This window comes from Balearica regulorum, chromosome 20, assembly GCF_011004875.1.
Source record: "Balearica regulorum gibbericeps isolate bBalReg1 chromosome 20, bBalReg1.pri, whole genome shotgun sequence".
Taxonomy (NCBI): domain Eukaryota; kingdom Metazoa; phylum Chordata; class Aves; order Gruiformes; family Gruidae; genus Balearica; species Balearica regulorum.
In genome coordinates this window covers 10,374,554-10,392,180 of record NC_046203.1, presented here as the reverse complement: position 1 = coordinate 10,392,180, position 17,627 = coordinate 10,374,554, and the positions used below count along the sequence as shown (strand labels likewise).

The following is a 17,627-nucleotide window of genomic DNA, read 5'->3' as shown; positions in this document are numbered from 1 at the left end:
TGTCATATTGACTTCAGTGTGATATGTCATGATAGTTTCCTCCCAACAGTATGTAATGCAGCAGTGATCTAAGCGTAACTTTTTCATGGTACCCAATGCCTTTATATACCTATATGTTTATATTATGCAAATGGTGACTTTAAAAGGACCAATTTCCAGGAGCTCTACTGGTTGTCCTTTTAAACAAGAGGGGAAAAATGAAGGTGAAGTCCTCTGTGCCTGTGTGTACGGGCAGGAGTGTAGGTGTGGATCTTCTGGAAAGAAAAAGCAGGGGCTGTTGTGTCTCTAGGACCACCGCGTGGTCCCGTACCATTTGCACCTATAGCGTTGTAAAGCCCATCTGCTCAGCACGCGTGTGCATCCCACCAGGGATATGTGCTGGGGAAGAGACAAATGGATGTCCAGCACCTGCTGTGCTGCAGAGCTGGCTCCCAGCAGAAGTGGGTGAGCTAAAAATGAAGGCAAAGCCGTGGTGCGGGGGGGTCAATCCGTAGTAGACCGACGATTGCAAGTGGGGAAAGAAGGGTAGTGGCAGCAGAAGGGAAACTGTTCATTGTGTTTGCTGTGTGAAGATTTTTTTCCTTAGCTGCTCCCCAAAAGATACGCTCCTGAATGTCTTCTTGGCTATCGCTGTTGACAACCTGGCAAACGCCCAAGAGCTGACCAAGGTATGTACGAGATTCCTCTTTCTTCAAACTTGGACCTCAGACCTAGAGCACATCTTACTGACCCTTCCAGACACCCTGAGATTTTCTCCAGAGCCTGTTCATGCCGTACCTCTGTTTACCAGTTTGTATTGCACAGACCCCTGTTAGGGACCTGGAGGTTTATTCTCACTCAGGCTTGTCTCCATGAACTCTTTTGTGTTCCTTAGTTTCCTTTTATCACAGAGTGGGCAGTGGGCATTGCTCATCTCGCTGCTGCACGGAGGTGCACAGGCATTGGTAGCATTTGCTGTTTTCAAGAGCAGAGGCGAAGCAATTAACAGGTTTTGGCTGACTTGAAGCTTAGACATGGGGAAACGCAGGTGTTGTATTGCTGCTTTTGCTGTCTCACACTAATGTTTGATACCTTGCTGAGTTTCGGGATGAATCAAAGAATTAACATTCTCCAATCAACTCCCTGGAAAACAACTTGCAGAGGCTATTGTGAATATTCAGTGAGGATGTTATAACCTTCCTGCCTCTCACCAGGTGCAAGAGAAATCTGAGGCACCAGCCCAAGCGCAGGCAGAAAGCCAGGTCCTGCCAAGAGATGGAAATGACACCGATGTAACTTTACTGTATGCGCAGATTTGTATCAGAGCATTCCCTATAGGGAAAATCTTACAGCCTCCGTATCGCACAGGAAGGATTGCAAATGCTGCAGTTTGTATTCATATTATTACATACTTTTCACTTCTCATTGTAGCATAGTCAGTTGTATTTATGAGGCAGCGTTAGGTTCTGTTTGCACATTCCTAGTTTGTTCTCACTGAATAAAAACATGCACACCCCGTGGCTGTGCTGCTGCCATCGCTGTAAGTCACGCGGACCTGCTAGTGGCGAAAGAAGCACCGTATCCATCAGAGCTGTTATATTTTATAAGCTTTAATTTATATACTCCTTATAGGGTAAGAGAATCGCTAACCATGTGCTTATGCAGCAGCTGGCAAGGATGCTTTCTCTTGTTAGAGCTCTAGGAAGGTGCAGTAGTTTGTGGATATGTGATGCAACACCAAGCTCAGGAGCACAGAGATTTCTAGGAGTTTCCTACCCCACTCCAGCTGCTGAAGCCCAAAGCAGCCAACCGTTCCCAGTTAAAATCCATGTCTCTGTCGCAGCTGAGCTTCTCTTTACCTACTCTCCTTCTCTGCTGTGGAGCTGTGTGACTGGCTTCAGCTTCCAGCTTTGACTGGAGCCTTGTTTGCTGGCAGCTGATACCCAGCACAGACCATACGAGAATGCTGGCGGCTCTCTGGTGTTTCATAAATGTTCCTATGTCTCTGAGACCCTGTTCTGCATCCCTCCTCTCTTATAATGCAGCTCAGGGCTGTGTTTAATGCCTCTCAGTGGGTTTGGTTTTTTTTTCTGGGAAGTTTTTCCCTTACAGCAGCTCAGCTGTTTCTGTGCTTCCTAAAGCCCACAGAAATCTCCAGCCCGGAGGCATGCATCTTCCCCACCTGTTCAGGAGATTTACAGGCATCCCTTGCAGGTACTGAGAGGGAGGATCGCAATTCTTGGATAATGAAACTCATCCTACTTCTTTCTTAATTCTTGTAGTGCTTTCTTGTGAATATTTCAGCAGCTGACTGGGATGGTTAGAAACCTGACGATGTTGATGTTTAAAAGATACAATTAAATGTGGATGGATTCAGCAGCATTGACAAATCATAAAGCTTTTTGAGAAACTCTTTTTTGCTTTAATTTTATTTATGATCCCCCAAAATCACTAAGGCTTTCAAAAGAAGAGGAAAAAAGATAAAAGTAATTCAATTACATAGCATACCTGCAGAATGAGGGATTTATTGCTAAGTAAATATGATCATGCAAAACCAAAAATGGCCCGGAGATATAATTAGGTTACTCAGGAGTCAGTTGATCTCAGGAGATTCTTGACATTTATGCTGTAAAACTAATTGAGATCAGTACTGCATATAATGTGGGAAAACCATGAGCAGTTTGCAACTGCCTCTATTTTGGAAAGACAGAACTTTCCAGCTAACCTTCAGGACTGAAACATTTCAACCAACATTTCCACTTATGGATGCTAATTTGGACTTCTTTTATCATGGCATTTGAACATTTCTCAGTAGCATTAGCTGGGCCTTGTGACCTGTAACAGAAGTTATCAGAATTGTAACTATATTTAACTTGATCATCCGATGTCTGTTACAAAACTCACCATTACTTTGGAATGACTCATTCTGGGGGGAAAAAAAAAAATCATCATCTTTGCTTTGAGTATAGAAAGAATCTGTTCTCCAACCTCCACGTCACTGTCCCCAGGTCTCTCTCCTCCTCTTCCTGTGCTGGCTCTCCCTTACCACTGACTTAAACTCTGCCAACTTCATTTCTACTGATTTCTCAGAACTGTCCTGAATCTTTTTGTGTTTTCTACCCTCTAGTTTTTTTCCTATATATTGGCAGGTTTTTCTTCTTGTTCACTTAGGGTGGAATCTAAAATTGCCCCCAAAATTTGCTTTTAAAATCTTCTCTCCGCTGAGCATCCCACGATGTCGCCGGTGACACGCAGCAGTTCATTCTTCATCCTCATTAAACTGGCATGTAACGCCACCACAAGTGACCCTTTGTTTTCCTAAATATCCTAAAGCACAAAGTGTGTTCTCTGACCTCTGCGCACTGCGGGCAATCCCCGAGAAAGCAGCATAAAAACAGGCAATGTGGGATAGGAAGGATGTGTGATTTTTACATAAAAAATATATAAAAACATTTTTAAAAAGTTGAGAACTCCCCAGAAAGAATGGACCAAAGTGAGCAGCAAGAGCAAGAGTCTAACAGCCGTGAAGACCCCTCCTCCTTCCCAATGGAGAGGGCTTTAATTGGGTGAACTTAATAAAGAACAGTCAGCGTTAATTATGTGCATCGTTATGGGTAGCACCGAAGATGGGTTTTACCATGTGATGAACTGTGTGGTTTAAATGAAGATTTAGAGCTCTAGAAAACAGGAAGGAAACCTGAGAGAGAGATGACCTTATAGGCAGGGCCTTTATATGCACTTGACCCTATATAATGACGGTGACAGTCTGGGCTGTTGGCGGGAGGTGGGATGGATGGATGGATGGATGGGTGGATGTTGCCATCGGCGCTCAGAGCTGGCTTCAGTTGTGCACCGTCACGCTTCAAGCAGAACAAGATGAGCCTGCGCCCCAGTGAGACCTCACACTGTAAATATCAGGCAAAAAATTAATTAATTTTTGTAGTGATCTGCAATCTCTGGATGGAAGGAGTTACAGAAATGTTATTAAGCAGTCATCTGCTAAAGACTGTTCTTGTTCTGAGTTAGGGACGGCTGCATTTATAATGACAAAGGATATTTTCTGCTGTTACTTTGAAATATCGAATCCAGAAGAATTACGGATGCACCGGGGAGAATGGAGTTGAAGCTACAAATTTTAAAGAGATGGTAAAAACTGCACCTGGTGCTTTGGGTGCACAGAAAGGAAAATCAAGACCCTTTGAATGTATGTGATTTTAACACTGCTCGAGAGTCCTCAAGAGAAGAAACAACTTGAAGATACCTGCAGAATGAAAGGAAAACCTTGAAAGATGCCTTATTGGGGGCCTTATTCCTCAAAAGATTCATATTCTGCAGATACCCTTTATTTACAATAAGCTTCCAAATTAATGATAAATTTACTGGAAGTTTGCAGTTGAGAAATACTGACTTTGTGTAATTGTTTAGAAGGGCTTTTTTCATGGCCTGTCTCGGGTTCTTTATTCACTAAAGTAGGAATTTGCTTGTTACAGATTTGCTAATATTTGGAAAGGAAAATAAAACCAACTTTATTGGTAGCAGATTTTTTAAATTAATTTCCTATAATTTCTCTTTTCTTCAAAAGGAGAAAAGGAAAACACTTTCAAAATTAACTCAGTTTAAGCAAGTAACACCAAAGTCAGAGCAAGGAATTACTTATGCATATGGTATTCAGGATGGATAAATCTATATGACTTCCTATTTGAAAGCTAGATGTCTTACTGTCTGCTTTCATTATTTTAAGCATAACTCTTTCATAGCATTACCTTTGAAGAGCAGAAGTAGACCCGTGGCATTTCATAAGATTTGACAGAAGAACCTGTGACTGCTCTCATCTTGACGTGTGGTTATTCCTTGAATTTGTGTGATGCTGACAGTGCCGAGTTTAAAGGAAGTTTAACCTAGATGACCACTGAAGATGAACCAGGCTGTTTCTTTGCCTTTTGTCCTCATCTTGTTGCTTAAGATCCTGTAGTTTTTGAAGTAGCATTTGAGCAGTATTTCTCTTGTCATTACACCATGTAGAAGGAAATAAATCACAGTTATACTTTGCAGGAACTTGCAATGCCAATAGAGGTTAAAAATCCACTTGATCTGGGGATGTACAGAAAGCACGAACATAACCATCTTTCTGATCTCTACTCAAGTCCACAGATTACATTGTGTCTCCTCCTTCCTCTTTTCACCCTGTGAGTCCTCAGTGATTCAAGTGAAATAAGTGGAAATATCTGGGGTAAAACTGGTGTAAGCAGGACCAGTCAAATCCTGAAACTTTCAGAAAAGTCACATTGGCCAGAAGTCATGAAGGATTTATAGACTCTTAGAATCCCAGACTGGGTTGGGTTGGAAGGGACCTCACAGCCCACCCAGTGCCACCCCTGCCATGGGCAGGGACACCCTCCACTAGCCCAGGTTGCCCAAAGCCCCATCCAACCTGGCCTTGAACACTGCCAGGGAGCCAGGGGCAGCCACAGCTTCTCTGGGCAACCTGTGCCAGGGCCTCAGCACCCTCACAGGGAAGAATTTCTGCCTCACATCTCATCTCCATCTCCCCTCCTTCAGCTTAAACCCATTCCCCTTGTCCTGTCACTACCCTCCCTGACAAACAGTCCCACTCCAGCTTTCCTGTAGGCCCCTTCAGGTACTGGCAGGCCGCAATTAGATCTCCCCAGAGCCTTCTCTTCTCCAGGCTGAACAACCCCAACTCTCTCAGCCTGTCCTCACAGGAGGTGATTTAGGAGCCTGTCTCATACATTTCAGTAGGATATAGGCTTTAGAGTGTTTTTATACATACAAGATCCAGATAAATGGAGCTCACTTCACCCCAGAAATGTCACGTTTGTGGTCAGGTCTCTCCCTGCTCTGTCGTGGTCTCCTACCTGAATGCTAAGTGACAAGAGGAGACCCAAGAGAGGTAAAAAAGCTTTGCAAGGGAGATGTGTTCTTGGTAACAATGCACCGAGCACTTGACCAAACCTTGCATTTCTCATCTTGACCTGCTGTTGCTGGCACCAAGGCCCTACTCGGGGGTCCTTGCAAGAAGTTATGAAATTTTGCCTCATTTTAATGAGTTTCCACTGTTTTTGCAGCGTGGGGGTGACAGTCACCTATGCCTTGTGCCTTGGGGAGCTCTGATTATTGTTGTTACGTGATGCATGCTCTGATTTCTCTTGGTTTTCTGCACCAGGACGAGGAGGAGATGGAGGAAGCCACCAACCAAAAGCTCGCCCTGCAAAAGGCCAAGGAGGTGGCAGAAGTCAGCCCCATGTCTGCAGCTAACATTTCCATAGCCGCGTAAGCATGATTTTATTATTTGGGAACTTTATAATTTGATTTCTGGTTTTCAGTGTCGACATATGTCTATTCAAGTGGAGCATCCCATAGTACTCTGTGAGCCCTTCTATACCATCTCTGTTACTCACAGGGCTTTAGGTTGACTGAATACTTCAGCACTGATCACTTAACCATGAATTTAATTAAGTATTCCTTTTATTTTTGTTTTTCGTTGTAATGCATCATCTTCTGCATTGCTATAACTGTATTTTAGAAGGATTTTTTTTAAGCTGTCCTAGGATAGATTTCACCAGGTGTGAAGTGTTAACATTTCACTTTGGATTTTTAATTACAAGAGGTATGTGTGCATATAATGTATTAACTATTCTTTAATGATCTCTGCTTTGAGAATTTAAGCGTCAGGCATCCTCCTAAATATCAGACTGAAAAATATGCTTGAACGCTCTTTTTCTGTTTGAAAGAGTGCTGGGTTGAATAAAATCACGTATGCGAACAGTCGCTGCTTTGTAGCTAGAAATATCAATTTGCATTTTCAGATGCAGGCTTTTCTGTGTGGATGTGGACATATGCACAGATTCTGTGATACTGGAATCCTTAGAAAATGTTGCCTTGGGGCTCACCTTTTCATATACACTGGTCTAAACTGAAGTGAAAAGTTGCTATATAGGTGGAAATACTTGTCTGGATGTTGCTGAGGTTAGTGCAGAGTTCTGCCTGCATGGGATTATGGGCCTGTGTTTGAGACATGCCTACCTTGAATGGATTTACTAAAAAGCATGTTCTTATTAAAGGTTCATTTGCCTCTTCTGGAATTTTAGCATCAGGACTTCCAGCATCAAAAAAATTTGATCATGCGTTTTACTGAGAGCTGCTGATGTTTTCCAGCTCCCTTTTGCAGGGGAAACCTTCAAAGGCTGGAGAAGCTCAGGCATAGAAAAAGAAATTTCCTGTTCAATTTTATTCCAAAGTATCTGAAATACAGCAGGATCCCTGTTTGATCCTTCATTGTAAAGCTCTTGAGACCCTTGTTAGTAGGAGTTTAATCCACTACATCAAAGACAATACGCCAAATGGAGCCAGTTCATTATATGTGAAGGAAAAGAATATTATTAATTTGACTATTTTATTCTTCTTACCATTTTATTTTGCAATTACTGCTTTAATCAGCTCCTATTTATGCCATGTCTGTTTGTTGGTTTTGAATAGAATCCTTTTCTTACAATGATTTCCTGTCCAGTCTCAAAAAAGAAGTCAAATGAGGATATTTGCTCTTGTTCTTTGATGAAGTTCCTGGCACTGTTATTTTAAAATGCAAGATAATGATGCTTATTTTCTTCTTTTTTAATCAAAAGCATAGTGCATGTGAAGATTTCTTAGAAATGAGGGAAAAAAAGCCACTTTAATGGAGCTAAGATTTCACACTACATTGTTGGTTGCTTAAAATAACTTTATTCCATGATTTTTCACCAAGCTTTCACCTGGTTTTCAATATCACAGGGCCAGTTTTGTGACCACAATTGAAAGTGAGTACAGAATTGAGGATTTCTGCTTGTTTTATCTCAAATGTATCTGCCTAGATCCGTACCTGCCACATTTGTACAGGCAGATAATTAGGCTTACAAATGAACGCATTTGAAAGTGCAGTCAATCACTTCCACATCTACTAACCAAGGCAACATCGTGCACGCTGTGTGGGAGCCACCATCTAACAACCATTGCGTGACTTCTCGTTATCTCTGCCAGCAAGGTGCTTACAAGGTCACTCACAAAGCTCACAGGACTTTTGTCTGGAAAAAGAATGCGTTGAGGTCGATAGGTTGACGACCGAATGGATAATGACATAGAGAAGGCAAGGGAGAAAGTTAAATGTTTTGCCAGAGAGAAATCGGTGTATGGATGGATTGCTGGCTGATGATCCAAAAGATATTTAATGAATGCATGCTGAAGCAATTTGTTTAATACATAAATACATCCATAGTGAACTCCAAAGGGGCTTAGCAGCTACAGCTTTCAGATTTGTAGCACCTATCCCTTAGGTGTCTCTATCTAATACAGTAGAGCTGATGATAGGGACCCATGGTTGACAGCCAGATGCACCCCATTACTTCATTTCTTGTGGTCTTAAGCTACACAGTGGTCCTGAAGATGGAGCAGATGCCGTGTTGATGGCGAGACCTGTCAGATCAAGCCTCTGATGCACTTCAGAGCTGGATGCAATAAGAATAAAAAAGTGCTGGGCATGCTTGAAAATGGGATTTTTGGCATATGGAAATGTCACTGCAAAAAGCAGACGCTTGTAGAGCTTTTGTATCCCTGAGTGGGTGGTGAGCAGGGGCTGGGAAAAACTGGGACTGAGCTACCAAAGGCCTGCTGCAAAGGTGGGACTACTTATCAGTTTATGTTTTTATTTTCTCCTAAGGAATAATTTTTGTGGGTTTGTAATTTTATTTTATTTTCATAATTTCTGAAACAATAGGCAGCTATAGCATGGATCAGTGTTATGAAAACATCAACATTTTCTCCACCTGCATCAATCAAAACAGGTCTCTCAGGTGTTAGCAGGGGGCACCACGACTTGCATTTCCTTAGTCATGGTGTTCATGTTCCCGGTGTGCTTGTCCACCTCCCGCAGAGGTGATAAAATTGTCCTGGGGCCGAGTCTGGTGAAAAGTCATATCGGTTGTTCTGCTGTTTCACCAGGAAGGTGCTGTGCTTGCTGTTTTGCTTCTTTCCCTTGTCAGTCCTACATCAAGGGACTGTGAGCGTGTGTCTTCCCCTAAGCCTCCTTCCAGACCATCGCATACTCTGTAGCGTTGTATCTGCTCCTCCACCTCTGGCGTTTTTTCCTGTGTGAATACAACGTGCACGTGTGGTTTGTATGCTCCTGTGCCTCCAGTTTATCTGCACTGGTTCTTCTGCTCTCCTCTGCCATTCCAGCCTCTCTTCATAATTGAGCTCCAGGAAATGTTCAATTTATTGCATCAGTTGCAAAATGTAATTTCCTAGGCTTAAGAAACTGGTTGCTTATTTAGTGTGTCAGCCTGGGTGGAGGGTCCAAAGTGATACCTTCACCTTTACATGTGCAATAGGCTGCTGCGTGAGCCATGAATTTTTTTGTGGTTGATAGATGGTGAAGTGCTACAGTGTCATGGGGATTTCTTATAATAATATTATTACAGTGGCGTCGAGATGTCATCTGTCTTGCAACTGTCTCAAAATGCTTTATTACAATATTCTACCTGCATTTGGTTTGTAGCACCTACTTCATCAATCTCCCAGGTTTGTCTTCTGCTCCACCAAAGGAACTTAATGTGAACAGATTTGTCCGACTGTAGTTTGTTTTTTCACCTGGTGAACTCTATCCTGAATGAGCCTTTTTCTTTTGTGGTTTTTCAGGATTAAAAGCTAGGATGGTATGTTGTTTTTGCCATTGTTGCAATGTTTGGTTTAAAACAGAACAGCTGTTTAACATGTGTTATTGCATTTTAATTTGAGTCCATTGTTTCACTCTTATTTTTGTGACTTTTTTTTTTTTTGTGTGTGTGTGTGTTCTGTTTAGCATTTTCCTTGCTTTGTTGTTTCTGGAGGTGAGTTTCTGGGTTTGTTCAGTTTGCCCAGCATTGTCTTTAAGACCCTCTGTTTTGTGCAACATTTAAACCACTCAGCCTCTTGAACTGAGCGACTGGACAGACCGATGGGTCTTTAGAGCAAACCATTGGTGCAGCTTCCTTGGCGGCAAGAACAGAGGAGGTGGGGAAGGGCACAATTACACAGGCGATGGATGCGCAAAACACTTTGCAATCCCACTGGAAAGGTGTCGGTGGAAGGGAGAACAGTCAGGCTCGTACCCCTGGGTGGCACGAAGACCCTAGGGCAAACACGGTTTTATTTTCTGTATTTGCCTAACCTGAAGCCTGAACTCCCCGCGTTTGGTTTCCTCCTCCGCCTTTTCTATTCCAGCCGGAGATGCACCAATGGCCCGTACAAAAGGGGCTGCGATAAGCACACCTGGCCCAGCACGGGCCAGCAGACCAGCCGGAGAGGACACAACCTGTGGCTCACCTGGTCACCCAGAGCCCATGTATTTTCCAGTGGCCTCTTCACCTTTTCTTGGGAAAAGTCTTAAAATAGCAATCACAAAAGCAAGCAAATGCTAAATTTGTAGGAACTTGCTAAGCAGTTATGCTGAAGTCATGCCAAGTGGAACGTTCTGCATTTATTACTTATGTTTTGTTTTTTTTAACTCCACGTAGTAATGGGTTACAGTTACAGCCAGACCCAGGGAGGTTATTTAAGCATAGGTTATTGAGTGTGAGTTCTGGATGGGAGAACTTGATGAAACTTTGTAGAAAGTGGCAGAGGCAGTTCATGCAATGTGGACACCAGAGCTAAACAGTGTCTATAGAATTGCCCACTACTGGTTTTCAAAGTTACATGTGCTTCCCGGGACAACCTTCCAACCTCTAAAGACCTCTTCCTCTCTCCAGGCTCTGACTGGTTTCTGCTGGTCCCTCACACGGTTGTTCAAAGCAGTTTACATTTTAATTGCGTGCCCACAGATGGGTACTGCCTGTAAATATCAAAGAGTTGACTATCAATTAGAAATGTGCCCAAGAGCAAATGCAGGTGGCACTTCATTTCACTGTGACTTCTCAGAGGTGTCTGTCCCTTTTGTACAGGTCTGGGGATGAAGGTGGGGGAGTTGCTCTGTTTCTCCAGGACATTTTCCATCTCAGAGGCTCCATATTTTCCTTCTGTCTTGGGAATACTGTGATCTGTTCCCAAATGCCTGTTGGGTTGTCAGTACCCAACAGGACCCAGCAAGAAGTGTGCCTGAACACCCAGCCCACGAAACGTCCTGTGTTGGGTGATGTGTAGACTAGAAGAGGTGTTCTTTTTTCTCTTGCTGGCTTGTGATTTCTTCCCTTTCTTTTTCCCCTGAAGTGTGTTGATGTGTGAGGTACTGTGATTCCTCCTGTTAGCTTACCTTTTTGCCCTTGCTGTTGGTGTAACGGTGACTCAGCTGCACCTAAAGACACTCTCTTGTACTCTATCCCTCACAGATGGTAAGTAGCAATGAGTAAAGCTCAAATACTTTGTCATCTTGATTTTGGAAAAGGAGGCTGTCTTTGCTTTGTGGCTTTACACCCTGCAGTTCCAGTGCAAATTTAGTCAAATTCATGGTTTTGAAAAAGCAGACTCTGGCAACGGGAGCAGACGAGCGGACCTGGAGTGCTGCAGGACTTGCATAATTTTGGCTGGCCAAGTTACAAGGATACTTGGCAGGATGAGAGCATGGCCTCTGTCCTGCACTGCACCAAATGAGGCAGGGATAATCGCAAAGGTTCATTCAAGCCTCCAGCCAATGGATGTCGAGATCTGCTTTCAGCAGTTAAAAGCAAAAGTTCCACAGGTATCGCACAGTGCTGGTGCTGACTCTCAGGTAAATCAGGGCAGCCCAGTGCATTCTCCTCCATCTCAAGTTTTCCATTTGTTTTGCCCAAGAAATTTCTTACCTACACTTGAGGCATTTGTGCAGTGAAGGGCTTGTTCTCTGCAGGTTTTAGGTGACATCCTGGGGGTTCAGCATCCAGCCAAAGAGTAAAGGGATCCCCAGCTTGAGAAATCTGGAAACAATAATTTTCCTGGCAAACAAGCTGGGCATGTCAACCCCACTTTGACTCCTGCTCCCATTTCATTTGGCACGGTACAAATGTAGAAATACTGAAGTTTAGGCAAAATACTTTACCTGACTGTTCAGCAGATTATTTGCTCCAAGCAAAACTCTTACCATGTCTTTCATAATTTCTCTTATATTCATTCCAGGTTGCTTGACCTCTGGATTGTTGTGTTATATGCTTTACCTGGGCCAACATTTCTGTTTATCCATCAATTTTAAGTAAATGTGTATTTAAAACTCTACTTATATGATATCCAAAGAACATTAGATTTTTAACTGGACCTTCTGGCTTGCTAGTATTGATTGTTAACAGATTAAAACTCTCATGGAAGCAGGAGAAAAAAAATACTGCAATTGAAAAGGCAAATGCAGGAGATGAAGGGATTTTATTTTCAGTCTTGGGGAGGGTTCCCCAGATGGTGTAAATTTATAAAAAATATTGTTTATAACTATGAAGAAATTAGCGCCTCAAGCCAAGATTTAGAATCCTGTTTTTCTGTAGATTCCCTGCCAAAGGAAGAATAAACTCTTTTTCTGTGTAATTCAGCAATTTCCGTATTTAGAACCCCTCCATGTAGAATGGTGTTTATACAAACATTGGATGGAGGAGACTCTACAAAATTACTCTGAACTGAAACAAGCTCCTTTCAATAACGTGTGATCCCCTGCCTAAGCTGTAGCAGACCTATGGTTTTTAGACCCGGTGAGCCACATTCGGATGGTCTGAGCTCAGGCATATCCCTGTGCCTGTCAGAGGAGAGAGGTAGGTTCCTCTGAAGAGCAAATCCGAGGAAGGGACCGAGCAGAACCAGCCTGGCACCAGCTGCTGGGGCTAAGGTGGATCTTGGTTCTCTGGATGTGGCCCAGGCTCCTCTCTCCAGCCCGTGCTCTTCTCCGTGCTAAGGCTTCTTCCTCACGTCACAGGGCCAGAGTGGGAATTAGCATCCTGCTCCCACTTGGAAATAATTATTTGCAGCACAGCTGTAAAAGCATTCGCCACCTGTTTCTACAAAGACCTCTACCCTGAGGTCCTAAAGATGGCTTCTGCGGAGGACTTTCATTGTGTGAGTATAGCATATGGAGGCATAAAGTCCTAATATCATCGTGTGGCTTTTGATTCACCTTTTAATTTTTTCCCCTTTTGGTTCCATTTTTGATTCTTTGGTTGTTTCCCTGTTAACTAGAAGGTGGTGTGTCTGTGGCTTCCACACTTTCTGAAGCTTGCCTGGTCTCCTACCAAGATGCACGCTGCAGTCTGCATTCGATAGGACACAGCCTGTATGAGTCTCCTCCCAATGTCTTTTATGGTTTCTCTTCTCCTCTTTTATTTTTTTCTTTTCTCACTTTTTGTTTTCTTTGTTTGTTTTGTTTTTGCATGTGCAGTTTTGTAAAGCAAACTCGAGGTACTGTATCTCGCAGCTCGTCAGTCTCCAGCGTAAATTCACCGTGAGTTGCTCTCTGTTACGATATTCAATAAATGGATTTATGATATATATCTCTATATTTATAAACCTCCCTATTTCCCCTTCTCCTGATGCCTTTACTCCCCCCTTGTTTTTTCCAAAAATCATTCCCATCATTGTGGAAAGCCTCCAGACCAACATATGGTGGAAGGACTGGAAGGTGTGCGACATTGCCACATAATGCTTTTGATTTGATTGTGAGCAACTCTGTAGTGTTTTGTACATTGACTGTGACTTATTCCCTCCCCTTCCTTCCTTTGTTTTTCTCCCATCCCCTTTAATTATTTTCCTTTGTTCCTTCCTTAACTATTTTCCCTCTTTAACCCTCTGCCCTCATTTGATGGTTCGTCTTGTTCTCACTTGTATTTTTGCTCTCTGTGTTTATTATGTGCTGGGCTGATGGCTTTGATGTTCCACCAGTGTTTGCACTTATGGTTCAATAGGAGAACGGGGGCCCACCATGAGTGCATTCTTTAAATGAAAGCTGGAGAAGGACTTTAAAAGAAACTTTTGGAAACAGGGCCCAACTGAGACCAAATTGGAAAACATCCTTGGGAAACTTATACTCATGAGGGCATTGGTGATGCCTGTGCTCTCTAACCTTCTCAAGCTGGAGCTTAAAGCTACAGATATTGTGAAAATGAGGCACTCGGCAAGCTCCTATGTACCCGTGGTTGAGCAAACACAGTGGTAGACCTTCCATTCACTCCACACACTTCCTAACAAACAAATCTTGCTGGCTTTGCTGTGAATCGCGGGTGTGCTTTGACACCGATGCAGGTTTGTAGAAAAGACCATTGTTCCCTGCCGACTAATACAATAAAACTTGTCATCAGCTTGTCATCAACCCATCTTAGTGTCTTTGCTTTGGGTTATCCTTTTACCGTTTGATGTTATCTTTCTTCTTTAATGCTTTTGGAGAGACAAGTAAGTGCAATTCAAACACACATGGGTTTATCTTTACGTGCACTGTAGCAGGTACCAAAGGAGGTTTTCCACCAGCTTCCTGGTGTCTTCCTTTTTCCCTGGGTGTTTTGGGGGTCCCTGTCCACTGATGGATCTTAGACATGTTTGTATTAAAAATATGTTGATATGATGTGTGACTTTAGCTTCTGTGACCAAGACCGAACTTTTGCGACTAGCTTGCATGATGTTTGAATAGGTGTGTCATGTCTGTGCTAAGGTCTGAGATCTCGCAGGGGTGGGACAGTGAAAATTAGGGGAGTAGACTAGACTGAGGCAGTGTTTGGCTCATTTCTTCCGTTGGATTTCCTGGCTGCTGGGAGTCTTGACAGGCAGAAAGGTATGGAGAGAGGTCTGCTGCCCTTTGGGTATCTCTTCACCCTGCCTCACGCCTGGCAGGAGGGAGGAGATGGTTAAAGGTGGTGATGGAGAGCTGCCATCTCCCCAGCACTTCAATTCACTCCAGGAGAAGTTGCACCAAACCAGTCCGAGGCAGTGTTTGAACAAGTAGGAATAACACCTATCAGAATGAAGAATTAGGCCCCTTTTCCAAACTTCCAGAGACAGAGCTGTCTTTTAGAAGGATGAAATCAAATTGCAGGTAAAACTCCTTTGGAAGGAGGATTTGTCCACATTCAGAGGCATTTGCCATTGAGGTCTGTTGCTAAGTCCCCACCAGAAACAGAGAAGGTATGATAGAGGCTTCTTTTGCTGATATGACTCACATCTGTTCTCTGAACAGAATAAATTTTTACTGCAAAAAGCTGTAACTGAGGATTCTCATCCTCTTTAACATTTCTATGCACCGTCTGGGCAGTAATTTGTGATTTCCTATGCAAACCAGGACCGTTTTTGACAGATGGGCTGAGTGTGCGTTTTCTTCTCTGTGGGTATCTAAAGAGCATTTCCGCAGCATAAATCCCTTATTTTGATTAAATAAATGACTGGACCCCATAACAGTGTGCAATATATAAAAGCAGCAGCCATCCCAGAGCATCAGTAGAGCCCCCCTGAAGTGTAAAGATATCTGAAGTTCTCATTTACTCAGTATAAATGTCATCGTTAGAAATGTGTTTTTTAATTTACATTCAAATAGATTAACTGGAACAATTTCTCTCAGGGACATGCAGGTGCTGTGGACTCCCATTCCCTGGATGAATATTGGTATGGGTTTAGGATGCTTTCATATCACTCTGTTTCTACCCAGTGTGAGTGCTATTGCTGTAATTATACTGAAAGATAAGTGGTCTCATTTTTGTGCACAGATGAAAAGTGAACAGTTATCTACTAATATAAAAGAGCTTTTAAAAGGTGCAAAAAAATCCCTGTTCCTTTTTCTCCCTTAAGTTGCTCAAACAGCATAAAATATCAGTAATATTGGTAAGAACCAGGATCTGCAAAACCACGGTCATCCGTTCTGAAAGGACAAATCTTATTCAAAAATCTTTTGAGATACAGAGGGTTGCTTTTTCCCCATATTCTCTCTTTGATTATTTTTCTTAAAAAAATAAATTCTAAATTGGTAAGAAACTAAGGACAAATACTGGAGCTAGTTTCTTAAAAATAAATTAAAAAAATAATTTTTAAAAAATCAAAGTGAGTAATTTTCTTGTGCTAATTCCAAGCTTTCGTGCTATAACAAATTTATGATAGAAGCAATGCAAGCAGTATGAAATCCATTTTTAATTCACTGAGGAGAGGTAATTAAATACAGATATGCTCTATTTCTTTAAGTAGATCAGCATTTATCTAAAATACATACTGAAATTGGCAACTGATTTATATGTACATAGGTGATAGCATACAGCTAAATGCATAATTATGTTGTATTTTTCCATTTAAAAGTTATGGGGTGTTGAATTTTCATATGAATCCTTCTCATATCACAATGGCTGATGAAATCCAAACCGCTGCATTTGGTAACTTGAGGCTTTCTTTGTATTGCTGTTGTTCGTTCCTAATAGGATCCAGAGGTGTCAGTCATTGCTTGGACATGAAAAATGACATGTTCTTAAGGCTCTTTCTAGAATGGTAAATAAAGCAAAAGCAAAAGTTGGGGATTTTTTTTTTTTTTTCCAGAAGTGCTGAACACCTGCACCTGCCACAGATAGTTTTGTTTTGTTTCATTTTCCAGAACAAAACTTGGTTGTCTTTGAGCAGCTCTTTCCCACCCCAACCATCACAGCATGTCTCTGCTGCATCCTTCCAGCTGTAGACAAGCTGATAGCATACAGAGGGAAATGAAAAAGCTTAAATATCTTCTACCAGGATGAATTTGTCATTTGCCGTCCAAGAACCCAAGTTGTTCTTGATCTCTATCGCTTGCTTTTGTATATTCACTGTCTGGGCCATCTGCTTTATTTCCATCCTCGTAGTGAAAAAAAGGGGGTTGTGATTTCATTCCCTGATGTGTTTTGTCTTGGTTTTGATAAAAACCTGGAGCTCATGGTGAGACTTTGGCCATAACAGAGTCTGGTCTGGGCCATTGCAGTGTAATTGCCAGAACATCGTCTGGAGAGTGTGGCATGAACACTTCAGAAGGAAAAAATACTCTAAAGTGAAAGTGATTTGACTGGATTTTAGAAGAACGTAATGGTTCCACATATTTCATCTCCGTGTGTTTTTTGTTAAATCAGGCCATAGCAATGTGGCTTTTAACTTTCATTTTTCTGTTTTAACTCTCTCACCTTGTTGTTTATTACTGAGGGTGAAATTACTTGATTACAATTCATAACTGAAATAGAAAACAAATCTTGAGGTCTGAAAATGGATCTTGTGACCAATGATAGCAATATAACTTGAGACGGAATAAATATTTTATGACATTTTCTTAAGATCAGAATGTGCATAAAACCTAAGCCTCATATTTATACTTCTGCAATTAGTATGTGATGTACTTTTACCGAAAACAATTAGAAAATTTTTCTTATTAGAGCAGTAGGGAGTAGGATGGTGAGTTATGGTTGAGTGAAATCATTCTGCTGCTCTTGTGGAAAAAAAACTTCAAGCTGAAAGCAGTAAAACGTTTTCTACGTTAACGCCAGGAAGCTTTGGCTTGGCTGAACTTTGCATCACTTCAGATCTGTACAAAAACAAGTGACGCAGCTGTCTTCAAACTCTAAGCAGCAGCATATAATGATTTCCACTCCTCTTAAGTGGCCACGGACACCTCGTGGGAGTGGTAACTAAACGCTAGAGCTTTCCTAACTTCTGTTCTGGTACACACCTTGGAAACTTCCTGGCTCTACGTT

General features: G+C 42.2%; 1 protein-coding gene across 5 annotated transcripts in view; it reads left to right on the top strand.

Moving 5' to 3' along the window:
- CACNA1B (calcium voltage-gated channel subunit alpha1 B) overlaps nucleotides 1-17,627 on the top strand; it is a 294,580-nt gene that overhangs the window by 192,393 nt on the left and 84,560 nt on the right. For all 5 annotated transcript variants that reach the window (XM_075772765.1, XM_075772766.1, XM_075772767.1 and 2 more), the window contains 2 exons: nucleotides 601-668; nucleotides 6,164-6,270. In XM_075772765.1, the coding sequence (XP_075628880.1) occupies nucleotides 601-668; nucleotides 6,164-6,270 (175 nt within the window). The remainder of the gene's footprint in view (nucleotides 1-600; nucleotides 669-6,163; nucleotides 6,271-17,627) is intronic.